At 37.7% G+C, this 22,673-nt stretch overlaps 1 protein-coding gene and 2 pseudogenes across 1 annotated transcript; 1 reads left to right on the forward strand and 2 right to left on the reverse strand.

The window, feature by feature from the left end:
• Nucleotides 8,841-9,832, reverse strand: LOC107607660. Its single transcript, XM_016309589.1, has 2 exons — nt 9,452-9,832; nt 8,841-9,350 (listed from the first exon to the last, which is right to left on the reverse strand). Exons 1-2 carry the CDS (start codon nt 9,830-9,832, stop codon nt 8,841-8,843), a joined length of 891 nt encoding a protein of 296 aa, XP_016165075.1.
• LOC107607661 lies at nt 12,181-18,805 on the reverse strand (annotated as a pseudogene).
• LOC107607662 lies at nt 20,872-21,731 on the forward strand (annotated as a pseudogene).

A 22,673-nucleotide genomic window follows, 5' to 3' on the forward strand; every position in this document is an offset into this window, starting at 1 on the left:
TAACCTTGCCAAAGTGGAGGACTTCTCAGCCACCTTGTAGAGTTTTTGAGGTATAATCTCATAAACTTCCACTTCCTCCCCAATCATGATACTATGGATCATGATGGCCTGGTCTACAGTAACTTCAGACCGGTTGCTAGTAGGAATGATTGAGCGTTGGATGAACTCCAACCATCCTCTAACCACAGGCTTAAGGTCCGGTCTTCTCAATTGAACCGGTTTGCCTCTTGAGTCAACTTTCCATTGAGCTCCTTCCACACATATGTCCATGAGGACTTGGTCCAACCTTTGATCAAAGTTGACCCTTCTAGTGTAGGGGCGTGTGTTTTCTTGCATCATTGGCAAGTTGAACGCCAACCTTACATTTTCCGGACTGAAATCTAAGTATTTCCCCTGAACCATTGTGAGCCAATTCTTTGGGTTTGGGTTCAGACTTTGATCATGGTTCTTAGTGATCCATGCGTTTGCATAGAACTCTTGAACCATTAAGATTCCGACTTGTTGAATAGGATTGGAGAGAACTTCCCATCCTCTTCTTCTAATCTCTTGTCGGATCTCCGGATACTCGCTCTTTTTGAGCTTAAAAGGGACCTCAAGAATCAAATTTTTCTTGGCCACGACTTCATAGAAGTGGTCTTGATGGACCTTTGAGATGAATCTCTCCATCTTCCATGACTCAGAGGTGGAAGCAATTGCCTTCCCTTTCCTCTTTCTTGAGGTTTCTCTGGCCTTAGGTGCCATTGATGGTTATGGAAAAACAAAAAGCAATACTTTTACCACACCAAACTTAAAAGGTTTGCTCGTCTCCGAGCAAAAGAAGAAAGAAAGTAGTAGAAGAAGAAGAAAATGGAGGAGATGGAGGGAGAAGGTGTATTCGGCCAAGGGGGAGAAGTAGTGGTTGTAATGTGTGAAAATGGAGTAATGTTGAGGGGTTTATATGGGGGTGAGGGGAATGGTAGGTTTCGGCCATTAGGGTTGGGTTTGGGAGGGAAAAGAATTTTGAATTTGGAGGTAGGTGGGGTTTTTGGGGAAGAGTGGATGGATGTGAGTGATGAAGGGTATTTGGGGAAGAGATATGGAGGTGATTGAAAGAGTGTTATGAAAAGGTGTGAAGAGAAGATAAGAAGAGGTAGGGTAGGTGGGGATCCTGTGGGGTCCACAGATCCTGAGGGGTCAAGGACTTAGCATCCCTGCTCCATTTAGGCGTGCAAAACGCCCTTAGAATGCATGTATGGCGTTAAACGCCAGCTTGCTGCTTGTTTTTGGCGTTTAACGCCAGCTTTTCTCCCATTCTTGGCGTTAAACGCCAATTCCATGCTCTATTCTGGCATTAAACGCCAGTCTGGTGCCTGTTTCTGGCGTTAAACACCCAGAATGGTGCCAGACTGGGCGTTTAACACCCATTCTGCTACTCTTACTGGCGTTTAAACGCCAGTAAGCTCTTCGTCCAGGGTGAGCTATTTTTCAATCTGTTTTTGATTTTTCAGTTTTTTTTTTTACTTCACATGATCATCAACCTAAAGAAAACATAAAATAGCAATGGAAAATAAATAGATATAAGTAAATAACATTGGGTTGCCTCCCAACAAGCGCTTCTTTAATGTCAATAGCTTGACAGTGAGCTCTCATGGAGCCTCATAGATAATCAGAGCAATGTTGGGGCCTCTCAATACCAAACTTAGAGTTTGGTTGTGGCCTCCCAACACCAAACTTAGAGTTTGAATGTGGGGGTTTTGTTTGACTCTATTCTGAGAGAAGCTTCTCATGCTTTCTCTCTATGGTTACAGAAGGAGAACCTTGAGTCTTAAATACAAGGTAGTCTTCATTCAACTGAAAGACCAACTCTCCTCTGTCAACATCAATCACAGCTTTTGCTGTGGCTAGGAAAGGTCCGCCAAGGATGATGGATTCATCCTCATCCTTCTCAGTATCTAGGATTATGAAATCAGCAGGGATGTAAAGGCCTTTAACCTTTACTAGCACATCCTCTACTAGTCTATAAGCCTATTTCATTGATTTGTCTGCCATCTCCAGTGAGATTCTTGCAGCTTGTACTTCAAAGATTCCCAGTTTTTCCATTACAGAGAGTGGCATGAGGTTTATCCCTGACCCAAGGTCACACAGAGCCTTCTCAAAGGTCATGGTGCCTATGGTACAAGGTATAAAGAAATTTCCGGGATCCAATTTCTTCTGAGGCAATGTCTGCCTCATTAGTGCACTCAGTTCATTGGTGAACAAGGGGAGTTCATCCTCCCAAGTCTCATTACCAAATAAACTGGCATTCAACTTCACGATGGCTCCTAGATATTTAGCAACCTTCTCTTCAATGATGTCTTCATCCTCTTTAGAGGAAGAATATTCATCAGAGTTCATGAATGGCAGAAGGAAGTTCAATGGAATCTCTATAGTCTCTGTACGAGCCTCAGATTCCTTTGGTTCCTCAAAGGGTAACTTCGAAGTTTCACACTTCAATTTGAGGTACAAGGATTGGTGTCAAGCTCAATTGTATGGATCTCGGAAGCTGTTTGGTCATTGCAGTGAGAATTCAGATTACTTATCACCCGGCTGGAAAAATGTAGATCAAGACAAAGACGGGTGTAAAAGCAAAGTTTGGGATACTGGAGTCTGTTCTAACATTCAGCACACCGGAAGCCTGAGAACCTGTTTAAAACTGCTCAAGGGCTTTACGTGCCTTGTTTGGGACCCCGGAGGCTGTTGGTATTCCAAACATTGGTGGAGATTTCTGGATGAATTCAAGCACAAACCACCATAACAGGAAGCTCATCAAATGTCCAACTTAAGGACTATAACTAAAAGTGCTAGGTGGGAGACAACCCACCATGGTATGATCGTTTCTTTTTCAATTTTATTTCGTGTTGTTTGTTTTTATTTTATTTTATTTTCATTAAACTTGGAATTATTCATAGCATCAACATTAGCACTGCATATTGCATACTGCATAATTGCATAATAAAAAAAAGGAAAAAATTCACCCCACGCGAGCGTGCAGGCCACGCGTGGGCGTGGAATGGAAATCGGCGTAAAGATCCAACGCCCAGAAAGTTGGGCTGGAATCGTGCAGCTGTTGTGCGTTTAGCACAATTTAGCCCACGCGTTCGCGTCCCTGACGCGACCGCGTCACTTGCATTACGCACATCCTACGCGAAAGCGTGAGCGAAGCGTACTTACAACGCGAAAATATTTTTATAAAATTCTTTACCGATCAAAAGAATAGCTAGAAGCTCTTTTTCAGTAGTAGTGTAATTAGATTGAGCAGCATCTAAAGTCTTAGATACATAAGCAATTACAAAAGGATCGTTACCTTCATGCTGAGCTAGTGCTGCTCCTATTGCATGATTGGAAGCATCACACATGATTTCAAATGGTTGACTCCAGTCTGGTCCCCTCACAATCGAAGCTTGAGTCAGGGCGGTCTTCAGCTTATCAAACGCTTGTTTGCAATCCTCACTGAACTCGAACTCAATATCTTTCTGCAGTAGTCTGGATAAGGGTAGTGCTACCTTACTGAAGTCCTTAATGAATCTCCGGTAAAAACCTGCATGGCCAAGGAACGAACGGACTTCCCTCACGAAGGAGAGGTAAGGTAAACTAGAAATAACATCCACCTTTGCTGGGTCTACAGAGATACCAGTATCAGAAACAACATGTCCTAGAACAATTCCTTGTTTCACCATAAAATGACACTTTTCAAAATTTAAAACAAGGTTTGAACTAACACACCTGTCCAATACTCTAGATAAACTATCCAAGCAAAGGCTAAATGAATCGCCATATACGCTAAAGTCATCCATAAAAACTTCCATACAGGTCTCAATGAGATCAGAGAAAAGAATCATCATACACCTTTGGAAAGTAGCTGGTGCATTGCATATGCCAAAGGGCATTCTCTTATAGGCATAAGTCCCAAAAGGACATGTAAAAGTAGTCTTTTCCTGATCTTCAGGAGCTATATGGATTTGAAAATAACCTGTATAACCATCTAAAAAACAGTAATGAGATTTACCTGATAGGCGATCAAGCATCTGATCAATGAATGGCAAGGGGTAATGATCCTTGCGAGTGGCTTGGTTGAGACACCTGTAGTCAATGCAAACTCTCCATGAGTTCTGCACTCTGGTTGTCAGAAGTTCTCCCTGCTCATTTCTTATTATTGTGACTCCAGACTTATTGGGCACCACTTGCACTGGGCTGACCCATTCGCTATCTGAAATGGGGTAAATGATATCTACTTCAAGTAGTCTGGTTACTTCCTTCTTGACAACTTCTAAGATGGTTGGATTCAATCTTCGCTGAGGTTGTCAGACAGGCTTTGCTCCTTCTTCTAAGAATATTCTGTGTTCACAAACTTGAGGGTTGATGCCTACTATATCCGTCAAGCTCCATCCAATTGCTTTCTTATGCGTTCTCAATACACTAAGCAGTTGTTCTTCTTGTTGGGAAGTGAGCTCCCTTGCAATGATAACTGTGAACTTCTGCTTGTCCTCAAGGTAAGCATACTTGAGGTGTGGAGAAAGGGGCTTTAATTCCATTTTTTGCTCATGGCTTGGCTCTGGATCATCTGGGGCTGGTGAAAATGATAATGAATCTTCAGTATGTTCAGAGGGTGTCCCCACACTTGGATCTTGCTCCAGGTGACTCTCTTCCATTTCTTCCTGGTGAGTTGCAGCTATAATATCATCAATGATGTCGCATTGGAATATGGAGTGATCTTCTGGGGGATGCTTCATAGCTTCATCCAGATTGAAGCTCATTGTTCTGCCATCTACCTCAAAAGAATAGGTTCCCGAAAAGGCATCCAGCTTGAACTTCGAAGTTTTCAAGAACGGTCTTCCAAGCAGGATTGATGAAGGCTTTCCTGAGTCATTTTGGCGCATCTCCATGATATAGAAGTCAATGAAAAACGTGAGCCCCTTAATGCTCACTAACACATCTTCAGCAATCCCAACCACTGTAATAATACTTTTATCTGCTAACACAAAACGAGCTACCGACCTTTTTAAGGGAGGGAGCCTTAAAGCATCATATATAGACAAGGGCATAATACTCACGCACGCTCCTAAATCACACATACAGTCAGAAAATATCACACCTCCAATGGTACAGTTAACCATACATGGGCCTGGATCACTACATTTTTTAGGTATATTTCCTATTAAAGCAGATATAGAACTACCTAAAGAAATAGTTTCTAATTCATTAATTTTATCTTTATGTATGCATAATTCTTTTAGAAACTTTACGTATTTAGGTACTTGCTGAATAACATCAAAAAGGGAAACGGTTACCTCAACCTTTTTGAAGATTTCTACCATTTTGGGATCAAGTTCCATATGCTTCCTGGATTTCTTAGCAAGGTGTGGAAATAGGATAGGACGGGTGTTATCAGCAGTTTCAGCATCCTTTGGTGCTTCACCCTGTGGTTGAGTCTCCTCTTCTTCAACTATGTCCTGTATGTCCTATTCCTCTTCAGCATCTTCTATTTCCACCGCATCTTCAGCTGGGGTGTGTTCTGGTGGACTTGGCTCCTCTTGGTTCCTCTCCTACAATGTGGTCCCAGATCTCAGAGTGATGGCATTGATGCCACCCTTGAGATTAGGTAAGGGTTGAGAAGGAAGTCCACTGGAGCTCGAAGGTTGGTTGGTGGAGTTATTTAGTGATCCAATCTGTGAGACAAGAGCTTGCAAGGTAGAGTTCAGATCATTTAGAGTAGATGTAAGGTTGTTTTCCATGGCCTACTGTCTCCGATCAATAGATTGTAGTAACTCCTCATTAGAAGATAAAGAGGGATAAGTGATCTGAGGGGTCTGCTGAAATGCTTAACGCTGCCTTAGATGAGGTACTCTATAGGCCTGATTCTGATTCTGCTGCCTGATGTTGTTATTGTTATTTTACCTCTGGTTTCCATTGTTATCTCTGCCTCCTCTGTTATGATTGTCCCTCCAACTCTGGTTAGAATTATCTCTCCAACCTTGGTTGGAATTGTCCTGCCATCCATGGTTGTAGCTGCCACCTTGATTGTATCGTTGATAGGGGCGGTCATAGAAGTTATGAGTGGCTGCCACAGTGTTGTCTTCCTGTTGGAGCTGCGGGTATTCATCAGTATAATGACTATAATCAGCACAGATCCCGCATACTCTTTGTGGAACCAACTGTTGGCTTTGCTGTGGTGGAGAAGGTTGAGCTTGCTGAGCTTGTTGTTGACTCAACTGCATCTGCTTCAGTAAGTTGGTCATTTCACATATACTCTGACTTAGAGCAGTAGTCTCTTTGCTAGAAGATACCTCTGCAACAGCTCTTGACTGGCTTTGTTCTGCCTGTGATTCCGAGTAGATTCAGCTAAGTCGCTGATCAATTGTCATGCCTCATCAGTGGTCTTGTACTTTTTCATAGACCCATTGCTAGCACTTTCCAATGTGGTCTTATCTTGAGGCTTCATGCCCTGTGTGACGTAGCCGAGAAACACTATCTTGTCAATCATATGGTGGGGACATGCTTCTAGAAGATTGTTGAAGCGCTCCCAGTATTCGTAGAGAGTCTCGGAGTCGTCCTGAACAATCATGAAAATGTCTTTCCTCAGTTTATCAGTAACTTCAGCTGGAAAGAATTTTTCCAAAAATTTTCTTCTAAGCGTATCCCAGTTAGAAACAGTTGCTCCGGATTGAGTGTAGTACCACTCTCTCACCTTTCCCTCAAGAGAGAATGGGAAGGCTTTTAACAAAATAGAAGTTTCATCTGCACCATCACGCCTGACAGTAGAACAGGCTGCTCGGAAATCCCTAAGGTGCTTGATAGGCTCTTGAGCAGGTAAGCCATGAAACTTAGGCATCAAGTTGAGTAGTGCAGTCTTTAGTTCAAAATCTACAGCCACCACTGGGTGATGCGCTTGATACGGTTGCAGTGTAAAATCAGGGGCTCTAGCTTCCTGGATAGTAACTCTCCTAGGTGCTGCCATGTTACCTGCACGTAAATCAACCGAATCAGTAGAAAAGGAGCTTGTTTCTTCCTTAAGTGACGTTTCAGATTCGTCCTCGGAGAGGACTAACCGACGCCGAGCTTGCCTTATACGTGAAATAGTTCTTTCAATCTTAGGATCAAATACTGGCAAGCTTGGATCAGGAAGTGAACGCGTCATTCAATGAAAGAAACATGCAACTCATAGTAGCAAAATAAAATAAAATGCAAATAAATAAATTCCAATCAATAACTTAGCACTCTATTGCAACTCCCTGGCAACGACGCCAAAAATTGACGTGGCAAAAATTGGCAGATTAAGAAATTAATATGAGAAATACGTTGCAAGTACAGTTCTTAACCAACAAAAATCCGCTTATCAATTTAGAAGGGGTTGTCACAAAATTAGAATTAAAATACTGGGAGTATAAGTCCCAGGTCGTCTCCCAACGAGTTGCAGAAAGATATGTTATTTTATTAATCAGAGGTTTTCCAAAATGGTTTTGAGTTTGATAAACAGGAAATTAAATCAGAGAATTTATGTAATTTAAATAAAAATCTTGACCGGGAGAAGATTAATCGGAAGTTCTATCCTTGTTGGAATTTTCTCAAGATCAATTAATAATTAGTAGTTGTTTCTACTTAGTTAACCCTCAACGAATGAAGGAAAGTCAAGTTAAAAGTCAACTTCTATTCACAAGTCCTAATCCTCTCCCTTGGGAAGGATTAGAGTTAGTGACTAACAAGCCAACCAACGGCGAACCAATTACAATTGAACTCTTGAGTATTCCAACTCAAGGTTCTCCTTTTAATCAACTCCCAATCAAGTTGGGGAACTACTCCATTATTATAAATGTAGACTTCACAAAATAAAGAGGGGAAATAAAAAGAGACATGATAAACAATAATCAAAAATATTAATAAAATAAAAATAAAAATAGTCTTTGTATTAAATAACTCTAAAAATAATCCAATTGTACTCTGGACAAATTAAGGATATGAAAAAGTAAGTAAAAAGTAGAGAAAACAAACTAGAGAGATGAAGTCTTGCAGAGGTAACAACTCTTCTCGATATCCCAATCTAAAAAGCAATAAAACCAAAATCCTAAGAACTATCAATGTGTAGAGAGAAAACCTAGAGGAGGAGTAAAATCAGATCTAAAAACTAAAAATTATGCGGAATGAATGTTATTTCGTCTCTGCATGTTCCCTGGCTCTAATCTGCGTTTCTGGGCCGAAAGTTGGGTTAAAACGCAGCCCAGAATCCACGCCAGCGTTTGCTGTAAATTCTGCAAATTGTGCACGTCACGTGATCGCATCGTCCACGCGTTCGCGTCGTCCAGCGTTTTTCCGTGCCACGCGTGCGCGTCGTCCACGCATTCGCGTCACTCATGCAGCTTCCAATCCATGCATTCGCATCAGGCACGTGAGCGCGTCGCTGTGATTTTCTTCATTTCGCGCGGTTGCGTGGACCATGCGTCCGCGTCGCTTCTCGCTGGTCATCTCCTCAATTTCTTGTTTTTCCTTCCATTTTTGCAAGTTTCCTCTCCATTCTCTAAGCCATTTCTGTCCTATGAAGCCTGAAACACTTAACACACAGATCATGGCATCGAATGGTATGAAGGAGGATAAAAATATACAATTAAAAGATCTTTAGGAAGCAAGTTTTTAATCATAGAACAATTTTAGGAAGGAATTGTGAATACATGCAAATCATATGAATAAGTGGGTGAAAGACTTGACAAAACCACTCAATTAAACATAGTATAAATCATAAAATAATGGTTTATCAAGCACCCATATCAGGTATCTGAATAGCATGATCATTGTAGAAAGAACTAACTTTCTCTAAAAGTGCTCCCCAACTACTATCTCTTAACTATTGAATCAATGACTTTGTACCAAAAACCAGATGCATAGCATTCAAAATGTCTTGAGATTTTTGCTGATGCTTGACAAAGTTTATCAGTGATTCCCATGATTTCTTTCATCATATGCAAAATGAAAACAAAATGAAATGATAATAAAGATTTAAGAGCATAAGTAGCATCACCACGTTGAGAATATGTAGATCCATTAGTAGCCAAATCTTCCAGAAGTGAAGTTGTTGCTCCAAAAATACGTAAAAGGCTACAAATTGAGATGAAGTGAGAGCTCCATCTGGTATCTCCTGATCTTTTTAATGTGCCAATTTGATTAACTCCCCTTCCTATTTCAATTTGATTAGTTGCAACTAAATGGGAAATTTCAGTTGCATAAGCAGCTCGTAATTCATCATTGCGTTTGCAAGAAGAGCACACAATATTGATAATATTACTTAAACTTTGGAAAAAAGTATGAACATCAACAACTTCTTTAGCTGCAGCAACAAGAGCTAGCTGTAATTGATGAGCAAGTAATGAACATAATATGCATAATAAGGATATTCTTGAATAGTTAAAGCTTGTAACCCTTTCCACTCTCCACGCATATTACTAGCCCCGTCATGCCCTTGACCTCGAACATTTTGAATGTTGAGATTATGATGAGATAATGCAGAACAAATCTCTTGTTTTAGAGTAGCAGAAGTAGTATCTTTGACATGAACAACATCTATTAGCCTTTCTTTGACAAATCCATGCTTATCAACAAATCTAACAAGTGCCATTTGTTCTCTTTTAGATTCATCTCTAGCTTCATCAACAATCAAATAAAACTTTGCATTACCAATCTCATTGCGAATTTTATTTTGCACCTTTCTAGAAAAAACATGTATAATTTCCTTTTCAATAAAAGGTGATGTGTATATTGCATTTTGAGGAGCATTCTCCAAGACAACTGCATCCACTTCTTTATTGTAAGAAGCTAATAATTTTAACATTTTAAGAAAATTTCCTCGATTCTAAGACTCATGACTCTCATCATGTCCCCTAAAAGCACAAGCTTGAAACGTTAACCATCTAACAGTATCAATAGAGGCTTTAAGACGCAATCTATTACTTAAAACTTGTTGTGGGCTTTACTTAGCCAATACTTTGTCAATGTGACATAATTGGTTAAGCAAATCTTTACAAGACTTAACAGCAATATTATGAGGAGAATTAAGAGATTTACCCACACGAGATAAAAATGCACAATCCTTTCAATTATTCACTTTTTTCCAATTGTGAAATCCTCCTGATGTGAATGGACTTGATTTTCTAGAAAATAAATAACATGGAAGACAAAATGCAGCATCCACTTCTGCTGAATATTCTAGCCAAGAAAAACTCTTAAACCAATGAGCTTTGAAACGACGAGGATAACTTTCAAGACCAGAAAGAGGGTACTCATCCATAATAAATTAATATGGTACAAGCTTTATATATGCTCTACAGATTTCATCTTGTTGATTGATAGGATAATTCTAAATTTGTGGATGCTTTTCGGGATCACGCATCAATGTATCAATATTAACTTGATCTATTTCAGTCCTTGTTATTTTAGAAGCAGGGGTTGAATATCTTGCTCAACAAGTTATGTCACAGGTTGTATCTTAGGTTGTTCAATAATATTTTGAACATTACTCAATAAATCTGAAGCTGAATTTTGTTCATCATATATTCTCTTTTTTCTCTTGAAAAATGAGTGAATTATTTTCATCTTTGACATTTTTAACTTAACTTGAACTATCTAACAAAAAAAACAAAAATAATTGCATATATGTTATTTCTTAAAAAAAAATACTAAACCTATTGACCAATAACAAATAATTTTAGAAACACAAATATATAATAACCAAAAATAAAGTTATTGATTTACCTGATTATTTTTTGTTCCAAGTCTCACCCAAAAATAACTCTATTGAGTTTTGCTCTTACTTCAATCTTTGAACATTGTCCATTATAAAAAAAATAAATTAATTATTTTAAATAAATAATATAAATAATACTTGACATTGTTATTAACTTGAAAAAAATTGAAATATACCTCTTTGAGTCTTTGTTGTGCATTCAATGGTTAATATTTCGCTGTTCACTTCAAATCTTCAATGGTTTTTCTTCATATGTCTTATTTTAGTATGGAAAGAAAATTAGAATGAGAAGAGTAGAAGACCAAAAGTCTACACAAATGGGAGCCACTAAAAGAGAGAAAGTGTGCGCTGATGTCTCTCATGGTTTGAAGAAAAATGTTTGAAAAATGTACTAGTACTACTTTAATTAATAATATGGGCTACTGTCTATTGGGCTAGTATAATAAAACTATTTTTATTAATTATTAGAATGGGCTATTTGTTAACAAGAGTAACAATAATCCAAATATCCAATACATAATGTAGTTTTTAGTTACTTTAATTTACAAAATTCTGTAACTTATATTTTTTTGTCTAATATTATATATATAAAATACTTAATATTATTAATTATTACTATTTACTAATTTTTTTGAAAAATTTTTGGGGGGACCGTGGCCACCTTAGGCCCCCCGTCAATCCGCCTCTGAGTACAACGATTTATGTCTCGTAATTCAAGAGAATGCTTGGAAATATAGGAGCAGGGTGGAAGCAGAGAGCATGAAGATATTTGGGAGTGAGGAATTATCTTTTTAGACATTTTTACTACTTTCTTTAAAAGACAAATTACTAAGCTATTTTTCATTAGTTTATACACTAATTTATCCTTCTTCTACATATTACAATTCTATATTACTAATTTCCTTTACTTTATCAGTTAATATAAGTTATTAGTAACCTATATATTATCGTAACTAATTATTGCTGAGTATGATAGATACAATATAACTTAATCCAAAAAATGAACAAGAGTAAAGTTCAAACATATCCTAAATTTATAAGATATAATTGATCTATCTTAAGCCACTGAAATATAATAGAAAGTTAAAAAATACAACACTAAAGCTATATTTCATAGCAATTGAACCTTCAACTTCAACTCCAATTTTCCAACTAAAGAAGTAAACGAAAAACAAAGGCTACCAAGAAAACGAACTCACTTCTTTATCCATATTATTAACAAGTGCCAAAAAGAGACAAAAAGGAGGAAAATACAGACTTGCTCGCTATAAAACTTCCAACCAATATCAATCCAGAAGTTGCTATAAATGAAGATCAAGAAATGCATTTTTAGTTTTTAATTCTAAACGGGGGTGTACTTTGCAGCTTTCATCAAAGTCGATGCGCTTCTGCGTCCATAGTATGTGAAAAAGGTTTCATCCATTGATCATAAATGACTACAATCTAAGTTTAGAAAGTAGCTGATGCCATCTTGGCTTTTCCTCATAAAAAACGTAGGTCAATGGTGACATAAGAACGCCACTGCAACCAATCTGCATTAAACGAATGTAATCAACATGAAAATGAGTATGAGAATCATAGATGAAGGGAAATTCACATAGTCACTGTTTTAGACCGAGTCCATGTAATAATGCTAGCCACTGCTAGTGGCAGTAATACATTATGTAGACTAACATTTTATCCCAAACCAGATATAATTGGGTTATTTGGACTCCTGTCATTCAGAATAACAAGGCTTCATATGAAATCCAAAACAGATGCTTTGAAAAAAATGTAAAATCTCACCGCTCTCAGCTGCTATATAGACTTGTATAGTGCCTTCTTGGGTACACATATCACTATGGCATAGTAGTCTACTATTTCCTTCCCATCCTGTTTGCAAAAATAGGACTTATAATGGGTCCCTGCAGAAGATAATCACATGTTCCTCTTAAAATTAAGAACAAATTATAGTGAAAAAATAATGATACTACTCATGATCACAGTAGATAGTATATGACAAACTTTGCTAACGCAAAAAGCAAATGTTGTAAGGAAAGCTCCCACCAGCAAAAGAAATGAAAAATGAAGGTAAGGGGTTCATTCCGAATCACACCTGCAACCCAGATAATGATGGTTGACTCAATACTCTCTCAGCTACTTCCTCTGCACTGCTTCCCCTCATGTTTGCAGTGACCTGCCAAGTACAAAATTAGTCAATACAATGAAAATGGCATTTGTAACACCCCAATTACCCTAAGCCTTACCTTTAGCCGTAAAGCAAAGATTAATCAGAGGTTACGACAGTCCTAAGGCGTATACATATTTATATATAGAAAGAAATAATATATTCTAGGAGCCCAATGAAGGATTAAGCTCAAAGACAGATTTACAAAAGCGCGAAACGTTCACACGAAGCTAACGCATAAGATACAAGGTATATGTATAAGAGAATAATATATATATAATAATCATAGAGAACTAGCTGCAGCTTGCGGAGTTTAAGCCGACTAGTTACAAATAGAAAGATACAGAGTTTTAGAATTAAAACAGCTTATACAACCTATCTCTCAAATAAGCCTCTAAGGCCATAAAGATAAATATACAAAAGGTGAGAGAATACTATGACAAAAGTAAGACAGAAATAAATAAGGAACGAACCATACTCCGCTCTGTCACCATATTCGCAATCTCACCGAAGTAGATTACGACCTGCATCTGAAAAACAACAACAAAGTATGGAATGAGAACCGGAGGTTCTCAATATGGTAACAGTGCCCAATGATGTAAGATGTAAAGCCTCGGTATGCCAAAGGCAATCCTAGAACTTCACGTCGCAAACGGATATTCAAGCTTAGAACAAAATAAATAAATACATAAAGAACTTAAACCATAAATCGGGTTATCTAAACATAGGGAAATTCTAACTAATACTAATCACACCACTGTATCCCACAGCCTTCGCCAACCTAACCTCCGTGTGATCCCATCGCCACCGCCTACCTAACCTCCTTAGCACCAGACAAACACAATTAATGCAAACAAATAAAACACAGATAGTTTTCATATACAGCAAGTAATTCAAGAAGCAAGTAGGCATGCTATACAATTAGGCAAACTCAAGTAATCAAAACAAAAAAGCATATAGAAGATGCATATGATGAATGTCTATCCTATTGGCTCGTGATATCACTTGTCGGTCCAAAAATGCCAACCCGACACATCCTTTTAGATGTAGGTTTTCTGCCGCACCCTCAGATATAGTGTCAGGCACACTCTATTGACCCACGGATATAGTGTCGGGCACACTCTATTCACCCACGAATATAGTGTCAGGCACACTCGCATGTGTAACCCAAGGATATAGTGCCTAGCCCACTCTTGCAGCAGAAAATGTTATCAATCATAATCCAATCCCAGGGACATGATGCCCTGCACACTATCATAATTAACCCAAGGATATAGTGTCTGTCACACTCTCAACATCTATCAAGATCATTCATTCCTTTTTGAGCCCTCAGCTCATCTTAACCATCATCAAATTCATAATTTCCATTCCGAACTCATCAGCTCATCAGTTTCTCAATTCATTGTCGGCCATTACCCAGTTCACTACTCTTTCTTCTTTCTCAACCAAACTCATCCTCAGCACACCAGAAACCTAAGCCTCCATTTTTTAATTTTCTAATGTAAAACCCAAATAAATTCTCCTAAGATCTTTTCCTATGTTTTAATGCTAAAAAATAAGCCCAAGAGTCTTAAAGTGGTGTTATAGAAGCTTCCAACCTTGATGGGAAGGTGAAATAGTTGAAAACAAAACTTAAATTTGTGAAACAGGGCATGTGCGTATGCACAGGTGTGTGCGTGCGCATGCCCAGGAAGATTTTAAAAGTGTGCGTACGCACAGGGGTGTGCGCATGCACAGGTACCAAATTTGATAAGGTCTGTGCGCTCGCACAAGGTGTGCTAGCGCCCCAACAGATTGGCCTTCCCAACGTGTGCGTGCGCACAGGGCTGTGCGTACGCACAGGTTGTAAAACCTCATTGGTATGCACGCACACAAGCTGTGCTAGTGCTACAAACAGGGAGCCTTCCCCTGCGTGTGCATACGCACAGGTCTGTGCGTCCGCACAAATCAAGATTTTCGCAGGGTTATGCGTGCGCACATATCAGGAATCCTGAAATTCTGAAACTTTGCAGAATTTCAGATTTTTAACACCAACTTTGAATGATCATAACTTCCTCTACAAAAACTCAAATCTTGAAAACTTTATACCAAATTGAAGGGTTTTCAATAAGCTTTAATTATAAACAAGTTTCAACGAATTTGGAAAACTGAGACAAAAGTTATAATCAGACAAAGTTCATCAAAAACCTACTTTTACCAAAAGTCTTAAAACCTGAACATTACCAACATTTCCAACCAAAACCAAATCAAAACCTACCCAATCATCTTAAACCACTACCACACACAACATATTACCTCTTCATATCATTCTCCTCAATTTAACACCTAAATTACTCAACCATTAACCAAGTCATAATTCTACACTCATAATCATCATTATCCAACAACAACCTCAACAACCAAAATAAATCCTCATCAATTCCAATAATCATTACCAAACAAAGTCTAATATTAACCAAGTCCATCATAAAACTCATCAACACCAATTACACTCAACAATCATCATCAACTACACTAACCAACCATAAAATCATCATCAACATCCTGTAATGCCAGGGCATTTTGGCCAGTTTCACTGACCTTTTCTTTGTAGTTTTAGCGTAGTTTCATGTATTTTCTTAAGTAAATAAGCAAGTTTTGGGTAGAATTTTACTTACATCTTGATTCAAGCAAACATTGTGAATTTTACATGATTTTTATGAGAATTATGCATGAATTAAATGACAAATTGGATAATGCATGATCTCATAACTTGGACTAGAGCTTTGATGCACTTTATGGCTTGATTTCAAGACAAAGGAAGCAAGGAAGAGCCACGTTAGTAGCCACATTAGTCTAACTAACGTGACCACTAACGTGGAAAAGAGCTAGCTTGCAACGTTAATGAGAAAAGTGATCGCCAATAACACCTTCGTGAGCCATCATAGCCCACGTTAGTTGCCACGTTAACTAAGTTAACGTGGAAGCTAACGTAGAAGCGAAGTAAAACTCCAACGTTAGTGGTAAAAGTAAGTGCCACTAACATTCCAAAGTGGCAATTGTCCACATTAAGAGTCACGTTAACTCAGTTAACGTGAACTCTAACGTGGAAAAATAAAATGAAGCCAACGTTAGTGACACTCACCTTTGTCACTAACGTTGGACCAAGCTCATATTGGCCACGTTAAGAGCCACGTTAACTCAGTTAACGTGAACTCTAACGTGGAAAAATAAAATGAAGCCAACGTTAGTGACACTCACCTTTGTCACTAACGTTGGAATGAGCCACTATGAGCCACGTTAACTCCCACGTTAATTACATTAACGTGGAAGCTAACGTGGATGAAAGAGATGATGAGCCAACGTTAGTGACACTCACCTTTTCACTAACGTTGGAGATGGCTATCACTACCACGTTAGAAGCCATGTTAACCTAATTAACATGAACTCTAACGTAGGAAGTAGGGGCGTTTTGGAACGTTAGTGACAAAGGTAAGTGTCACTAATGCTCTCGAAGATTTGGCAAGCCTACGTTAAGAGTCACGTTAGCTGCACTAACGTGAACTCTAACGTGGGGAAAAAAGGGTACTCTCAACGTTATTGAAAAAGGTAAACCCCAATAACATGTGCGAAGGACCAAGAGGCAACGTTAGTGGTCAAGTTGATGCCACTAACATTGAAGTTAACGTGGACCATCCTTGGGTTAGGAACGTTAGTGAAAAAGGTGATTATCACTAACGTTCTCGAACCCATACTTTCACTTAACGTTAACGCTACTAACGTCCTGAGCTAAAGTCCATGCCTACTTCACATTCTCTCTCTGCAAGTAAAGATTGCCAAGGAGATCAATGAATGCATTGATTGAGGAAGAGATGAAAATGAACTTGATCTGGAGAATGCAACATCTCCTAAGCCCAATGAATCCCCCATTTCTGATCTTACACATTCTCTTTAATTTCTGCCGTTTACTTTTATGATCATCTTCCCCATTCCCCATTTAAGATTCTGCAATTTACTTTCCGCCATTTACATTCAGCTCTTTATTTCCAGCATTTACGTTTTTTGCTATTTACTTTCCCGCCATTTCATTTTCTGCAATTCTTAAATCAAATTCTGCTAAGCTCGACTAGAACATTCCTCTAATTAAAGTTGATTGACCAATCAATCCTTGTGGGATTCGACCTCACTCTATTGTGAGTTTTTACTTGACGACAATTCGGTATACTTGCCGAGAGAAAATTGTTGAGAGACAAGTTTCCATACATTATCCATCTTCAAATCTCAACACCCACCAACACAATCCATCAATATTCATCATCTATCAATACTAAGCATCACACCCAATCACATTTCATCTCAATTTAATTATTTCACACCATAATTATCATTACAACATTATAGTTCATCAATACACTCAAAAATCATCAACCCATCATAATTCATCATAAATCATCATTCAACAACTCCAATCCTCAAATCATTATACACCATCATCATACAACAATTTCCAACAACCAAATTAATTCAATCCTATCCTATGGGTCACTAGCCTAAGTGTCCAGAAATATTACATATTACATAAAGGAAATCGAAACCATATCTTGGCTGATTCCCAAAACATTCCAAACATCAAAACGAAGCCACCAAGCTCGATCCAAAGCCTCAACCAACAGCAACAAACACCAAAACTCAATCTAACATCACATATATATACCAAATCAAAACCTAAGATACACAAAACAACTAAACACAAGGGTTTAGTGGAACCTTAACTTATCCAACGTGAGTAGGGGTAAAATCCAACAATTATCTGCTACTAGAGATCACCTAAACAACCAAAACCACAAAATCTACTCAAAAACAAAACATAAAAACGCGCAGAATCTAGGGCTGGAAACTGGGGATGGAGTTTCCTAGTTCTTACCAGAAAAACTTAAATAGAAAGTAAGAGCTCGTCAAGAGCTTCGCGTGACCACAAACGGCTCGTCAATCAGAGCTCCGGATCAAAAGTTATGGCTTCCGGAAGGTGGAGGTGAATAGTGTCACCCCCTTCCTTCTCCCTTCACTCTTCTCACCGCCCCTCTCTCTTTATTTTCTGGAAAATGAGCTCAAAGCTCATTTAATGAGCTTATATATGTTGGACCTTGGGCCCGGTCCAATCCGTTAGTATTTTTGGTCCGTTTGGCCCACTTTGGGCCAAAACCTTTAAGATTAGTGCCTGGTTTTCAATTCTAAATTATTTTTCTCCTTTCAAAACAATAAATCAATTTTCCAAAATATTATTTTTCTCAAAACACAGTACCAAACAAGCTTAAACCGGTTCGATCGGTTCGGCTGTCGGTTCTCGGTCTTTCGTCAGAAAATACATTTTCCGACTCAGAAAAATTCATTGAAACCAAATTTCACCTTTTTACTTTCAAATCAAAATTTCTAAATTTTGAATCCATTTCGGTCACTTAAATTATTATTTTTTATTAAAATAGTTTTGCATGAAAAACCCGATTCTTACAGCATCAGACATTAGATTTTGAGCGATGGAAAATAATGAATTATATGCATTGTAAACTGCCCAATGGCCCTCAAATGTGCCTCTAATCTTTCTAGTATATCATGTGTCATTTCCATTACTCCTGTCCGTTGGATCATTGATTTTTTGCTTGCAACAAGAACAGCCTGGAGAAAATTCAATTGTCAGATTGAGAGATAATTTATTAAGGCAAATGCAGAAGCAGTCATCCGGAGGCTGGAACTTCCTATTGTTATTAAAACTAATAGATCATGATAGTCAGGGCCAAAAATAAAAGTTAATGATTGCTAACTGGCTTTCCAACACAGTTCCACCTTCAATTTCCTTCAAATTATTTTCTCTCAGCGTGGTCCCACTACTCACTAGGTCTAAGATGGCATTAGCAATTCCAATCTAAATGAAGCAAAGGCAAATAAATCAACCAGATAAATATCATGTCCAGCATATGGCAGCAGCATCACTAAGATGGACGTAACAACAGTTGATTACTTCATTCCAGAAACAATTGACCAAAATTACAAATAAATGAATAAAAGGGTAAATGTTTTATACGGCCAAGAAATTAATTACTTTACTTCAACCATGTATCAACTGAGACATTACAAACCCCAATGAGTATGAAAAACTGTTAAGTTATAATGCAACACAGTCCATGGTTGATAATAAGAAAGCATAAACAAAAACTGTTAAGTTCTAGATATTATATTTTACCACCAATAATGGCTCTAATCTCATTGTTCCTATTCTGTTTCAAATTCTATGTACATCTCTTAACTTGCGTGCAGAGTAATTGTTGTTTTGTCAGCAGAAGACACATTTCCAGATAGCGCATATAAGTATCATTATTATTTCTTATGGCTTTATGTATAAATCATAAGGAAAAAATAAACAAAAAATAGATAAGAACATTTGAAAGTACACTCCCCCTAAAAAAAGAGTGTCTACACTTTTAAGATATCGGATCAGACATGGATAACTATAGTTCCATTATAAGAAGAAACAACACATATGAACCAGAAAAATAGAAGAAAAATAGAATCACTGATAAACAATTGAAACAAAGTTTTCTCTAACATATATCAAACACAAATTGAAATTAAACTTCACTCAAATTCACAAAAAACTTGCCATAGAAAAAGCAATAAAACAAAATAAAGTAAATAGAATCTGAGTTTGGAAAGAAGCAATAAAATATATCATATACAAGAGATTGGATGAAAACGACATCTAATAGAAAAGTAGGTTGCATGACGGCAGCAGAAGCGGGTTGCGCGGCAGCAGCGGAAGCGGGTTGCGCGGCAGCAGCGGAAGCGGGTTGTGAGGCGGCTACAGAAGCTGGTTGCGCTGCGAAGATGAGCGGACGAGAGAGATGGCAGAGGGAGAGAAAGAGACAATGGCAATCACTATTGAAAGAGGGAAAAAACCTATCAGAGCAAATGGCTTACAACATTAAATCTGGGATCAAAATTAAAAAAAAAGTGTATAAGTTAATAAACATAGAGCTCAATTTCTAATTTTTAGTTTTTCCAAAAATGAAAAAACAGGGTTTAATTTATAAATATTTTTAGTTGGATTAATGGTACTCCCACATAAAATATCGAGTAAGGAATCCATGGCCAACCTTTATTCTTATATTAAAAAAAGCCACAGATTTCTCCTATTTTTATATAGGAGTATGATTTTAACCACTACTAAAATATTTACAAAATAAATCCCTTTTTTTATTTTTATAAGAATTGGTAATTAAACATTTTCCCTCTAATTTTTTTGTTTTATACATTCTTCTTAGTTTTTTTAATCTGTGTTTCAAAGAGAAGAGTCCAGAGTTCTGCTAGGGCTTTTACCCCTCTCTCTGCTTCCCATCAACGTTGCTAGTTCCTTGTTCCTCCCCCTCTGCGGTATCTTGCTCTATGATCTTCCCCATGCACCGTGGTCGTTCTCTTATCCTCTCCATCCGTAGGATTGCTCGTTTTCCCCTGCATCATGCTTGTTCTCCGATCCTCGATGCCGCAACATGCTAGCGCCGCCACACTCGGGTCCACCACTTCATTGTTTTCTGTCGCCTCTCTGTTCCTCTTCTTCACCAGCGACTCTGATCTCTGTCCTTCTCCCTCCACCCCTGCCTCTGTGACCTACTCCTTAAAGGTTTTATTTTGTTTTTATTTTTATTGTACTTTATTTTCTTTTCTATGAAAATTTTATGTGAATTTGAATGTTCTTCGTCTGCCAGAGTATTGAATGTTGTTTTGATTTCAAAAGAATTTGATAATAAACCAGTGAAAAGTTTTAAAATGGATTAGGAGTCCTTGATTATGCTTGAATGATCGAATTTGATTGTTGTAATTTTGTTGGTAGTAACTCTTTTGATTTCTAATTGAATAAGGTTCCTACTTTTTTGTGAAAGTAGGGCAATGATTGTAAAGAACTAAAATACAATACATGGTGTCTTGTATGATGGGGACATTTGGGTTAGTATGATTTAACCAAATATTTTCCCTTATCAGTTAGTTTCACTTCCTATACTCAAATATTTTAGGCTTCAAAGTTCATGTTCTCTCTTTTCTTGTTCTGTAGTTTTGTTGCACTGGAGTATGCATGCACTGGAATGCTGACTGAGAAGAGTGATGTTTATAGCTTTGGGATACTTATTATGGAAATAATTACCAGAAGAAGTCTCGTTGATTATAATAAACCCAAGAAGATGTTAGAGGCTATAACCAATAATAGAATACAGTTTTGGTTTTAATATTCTTACACTGTTCTATTCTGATTATTTTCTCTCTTTTTCTGTTTTCTTAACTAGAATTTGGTATATTTTCAGGTTAATTTAATTGAGTGGTTGAAAACTATGGTTGGCAATAGAAAATCAGAGGAACTCATCAATCCAAACCTTCCTGAAAAGCAGTCTTCAAAGGCTCTTAAGTTTTGCTCTGTTGGTTGCTCTTAAATGTGTTGATCTAGATGCCATAAAGAGACCTAAAATTGGACACATAATCCACATGCTTGAGGCCGACGAGATCATATTCCGTGATGTATATTCTTTCCCTTTCTGCAACTCTGCATTATACATAACTGGAGAGCAAAAGCCAGACAATTCAGCATTGCTATAATTTGATTCTTATTTATCACTATTTTATCATTCTTTCTTGTAGGAACAGAGGATTAGAGGAGAATCATTGCGATCCCATCACAATTATCATCATGAGCAAAAGGACTCTAGCAGATATAGAAAGCGAATAGGTGGAGAGATCATTGATCAAAGTGAAGATGATAATAGCAGTAAAAATCTTGTCCATCCCACTAGGTTAAGATGATAGTTGTTAAATGGTAAATGTAACTATGTATTTATTATTTTTGGTTTTAGTAGTTTGCCTATATTAATTTCTACCTCAATCTTGACAACATGCAATGAGTGTATTTTTGCTGCATAATTTCCCCTCCCACCACAATTTGGGATTCATTGTATACTCATTCATTATTACTAAAAATCAAAATTTTGATGTCGTCCTTCTGCTTTATAAGACAAAAGTAGCTCAAGTGTTTTATAAAAAGTAATAATATTTTCAAGTTGCTCAAACTGTAGTATCAAACTACCATTGTCTCATTCTGGTTTCATCATAACTTATGGCTCCATCATAAATTAAGTGCTTGTCATTTTGTGAGTGTAGTTGTTATGAGCATTAGACAACAGAACATCAAATTTTAACGTGGAAAAAAACCTTCCAATGTGAGAGATAAAAAAAACCCACGGCAAGGTAAAAATTTTTACTATTTTCCAAATCAAAGCTACAAACAGGTCTCAAAACCTACAAGAACTACTAAGCATACATGCAGAACTCTTGTACAGGAATATAAATGCATAAACTAAATGGTGAAATCAATGATACAATAGACGGCCGTTACTTACGAACTTTTTGGCTACAGAGCTCGGATTGCAATCACACCTCAAAATTGAAGGACTATGAGTGAAGAACTCCAGGTAAACCAGAAAAAAATTTAACCATCCGATCATTCATTTGTTCAGGTTAATACACTAATTGTGATGTAGAGGGACTCTCAAAAAAGTGTTTGCTTGGGCCACACACAAAGGAAAATGATCATAACCTGCTTGATAAATACACAATGATGTAAACCAAGTTGGGTTGGTCTAGTGGTTAGCTCACTAGTCCGCTTAAGCAAGTGTCAGGGGTTCGAATCCCGCCTTGTGCATGCAACCCATTGGCTAGCGACAAACTCTTAAATAGAGCTCTGTACTG

This window comes from Arachis ipaensis, chromosome B07 (genome assembly GCF_000816755.2).
Source record: "Arachis ipaensis cultivar K30076 chromosome B07, Araip1.1, whole genome shotgun sequence".
Lineage (NCBI taxonomy): Eukaryota > Viridiplantae > Streptophyta > Magnoliopsida > Fabales > Fabaceae > Arachis > Arachis ipaensis.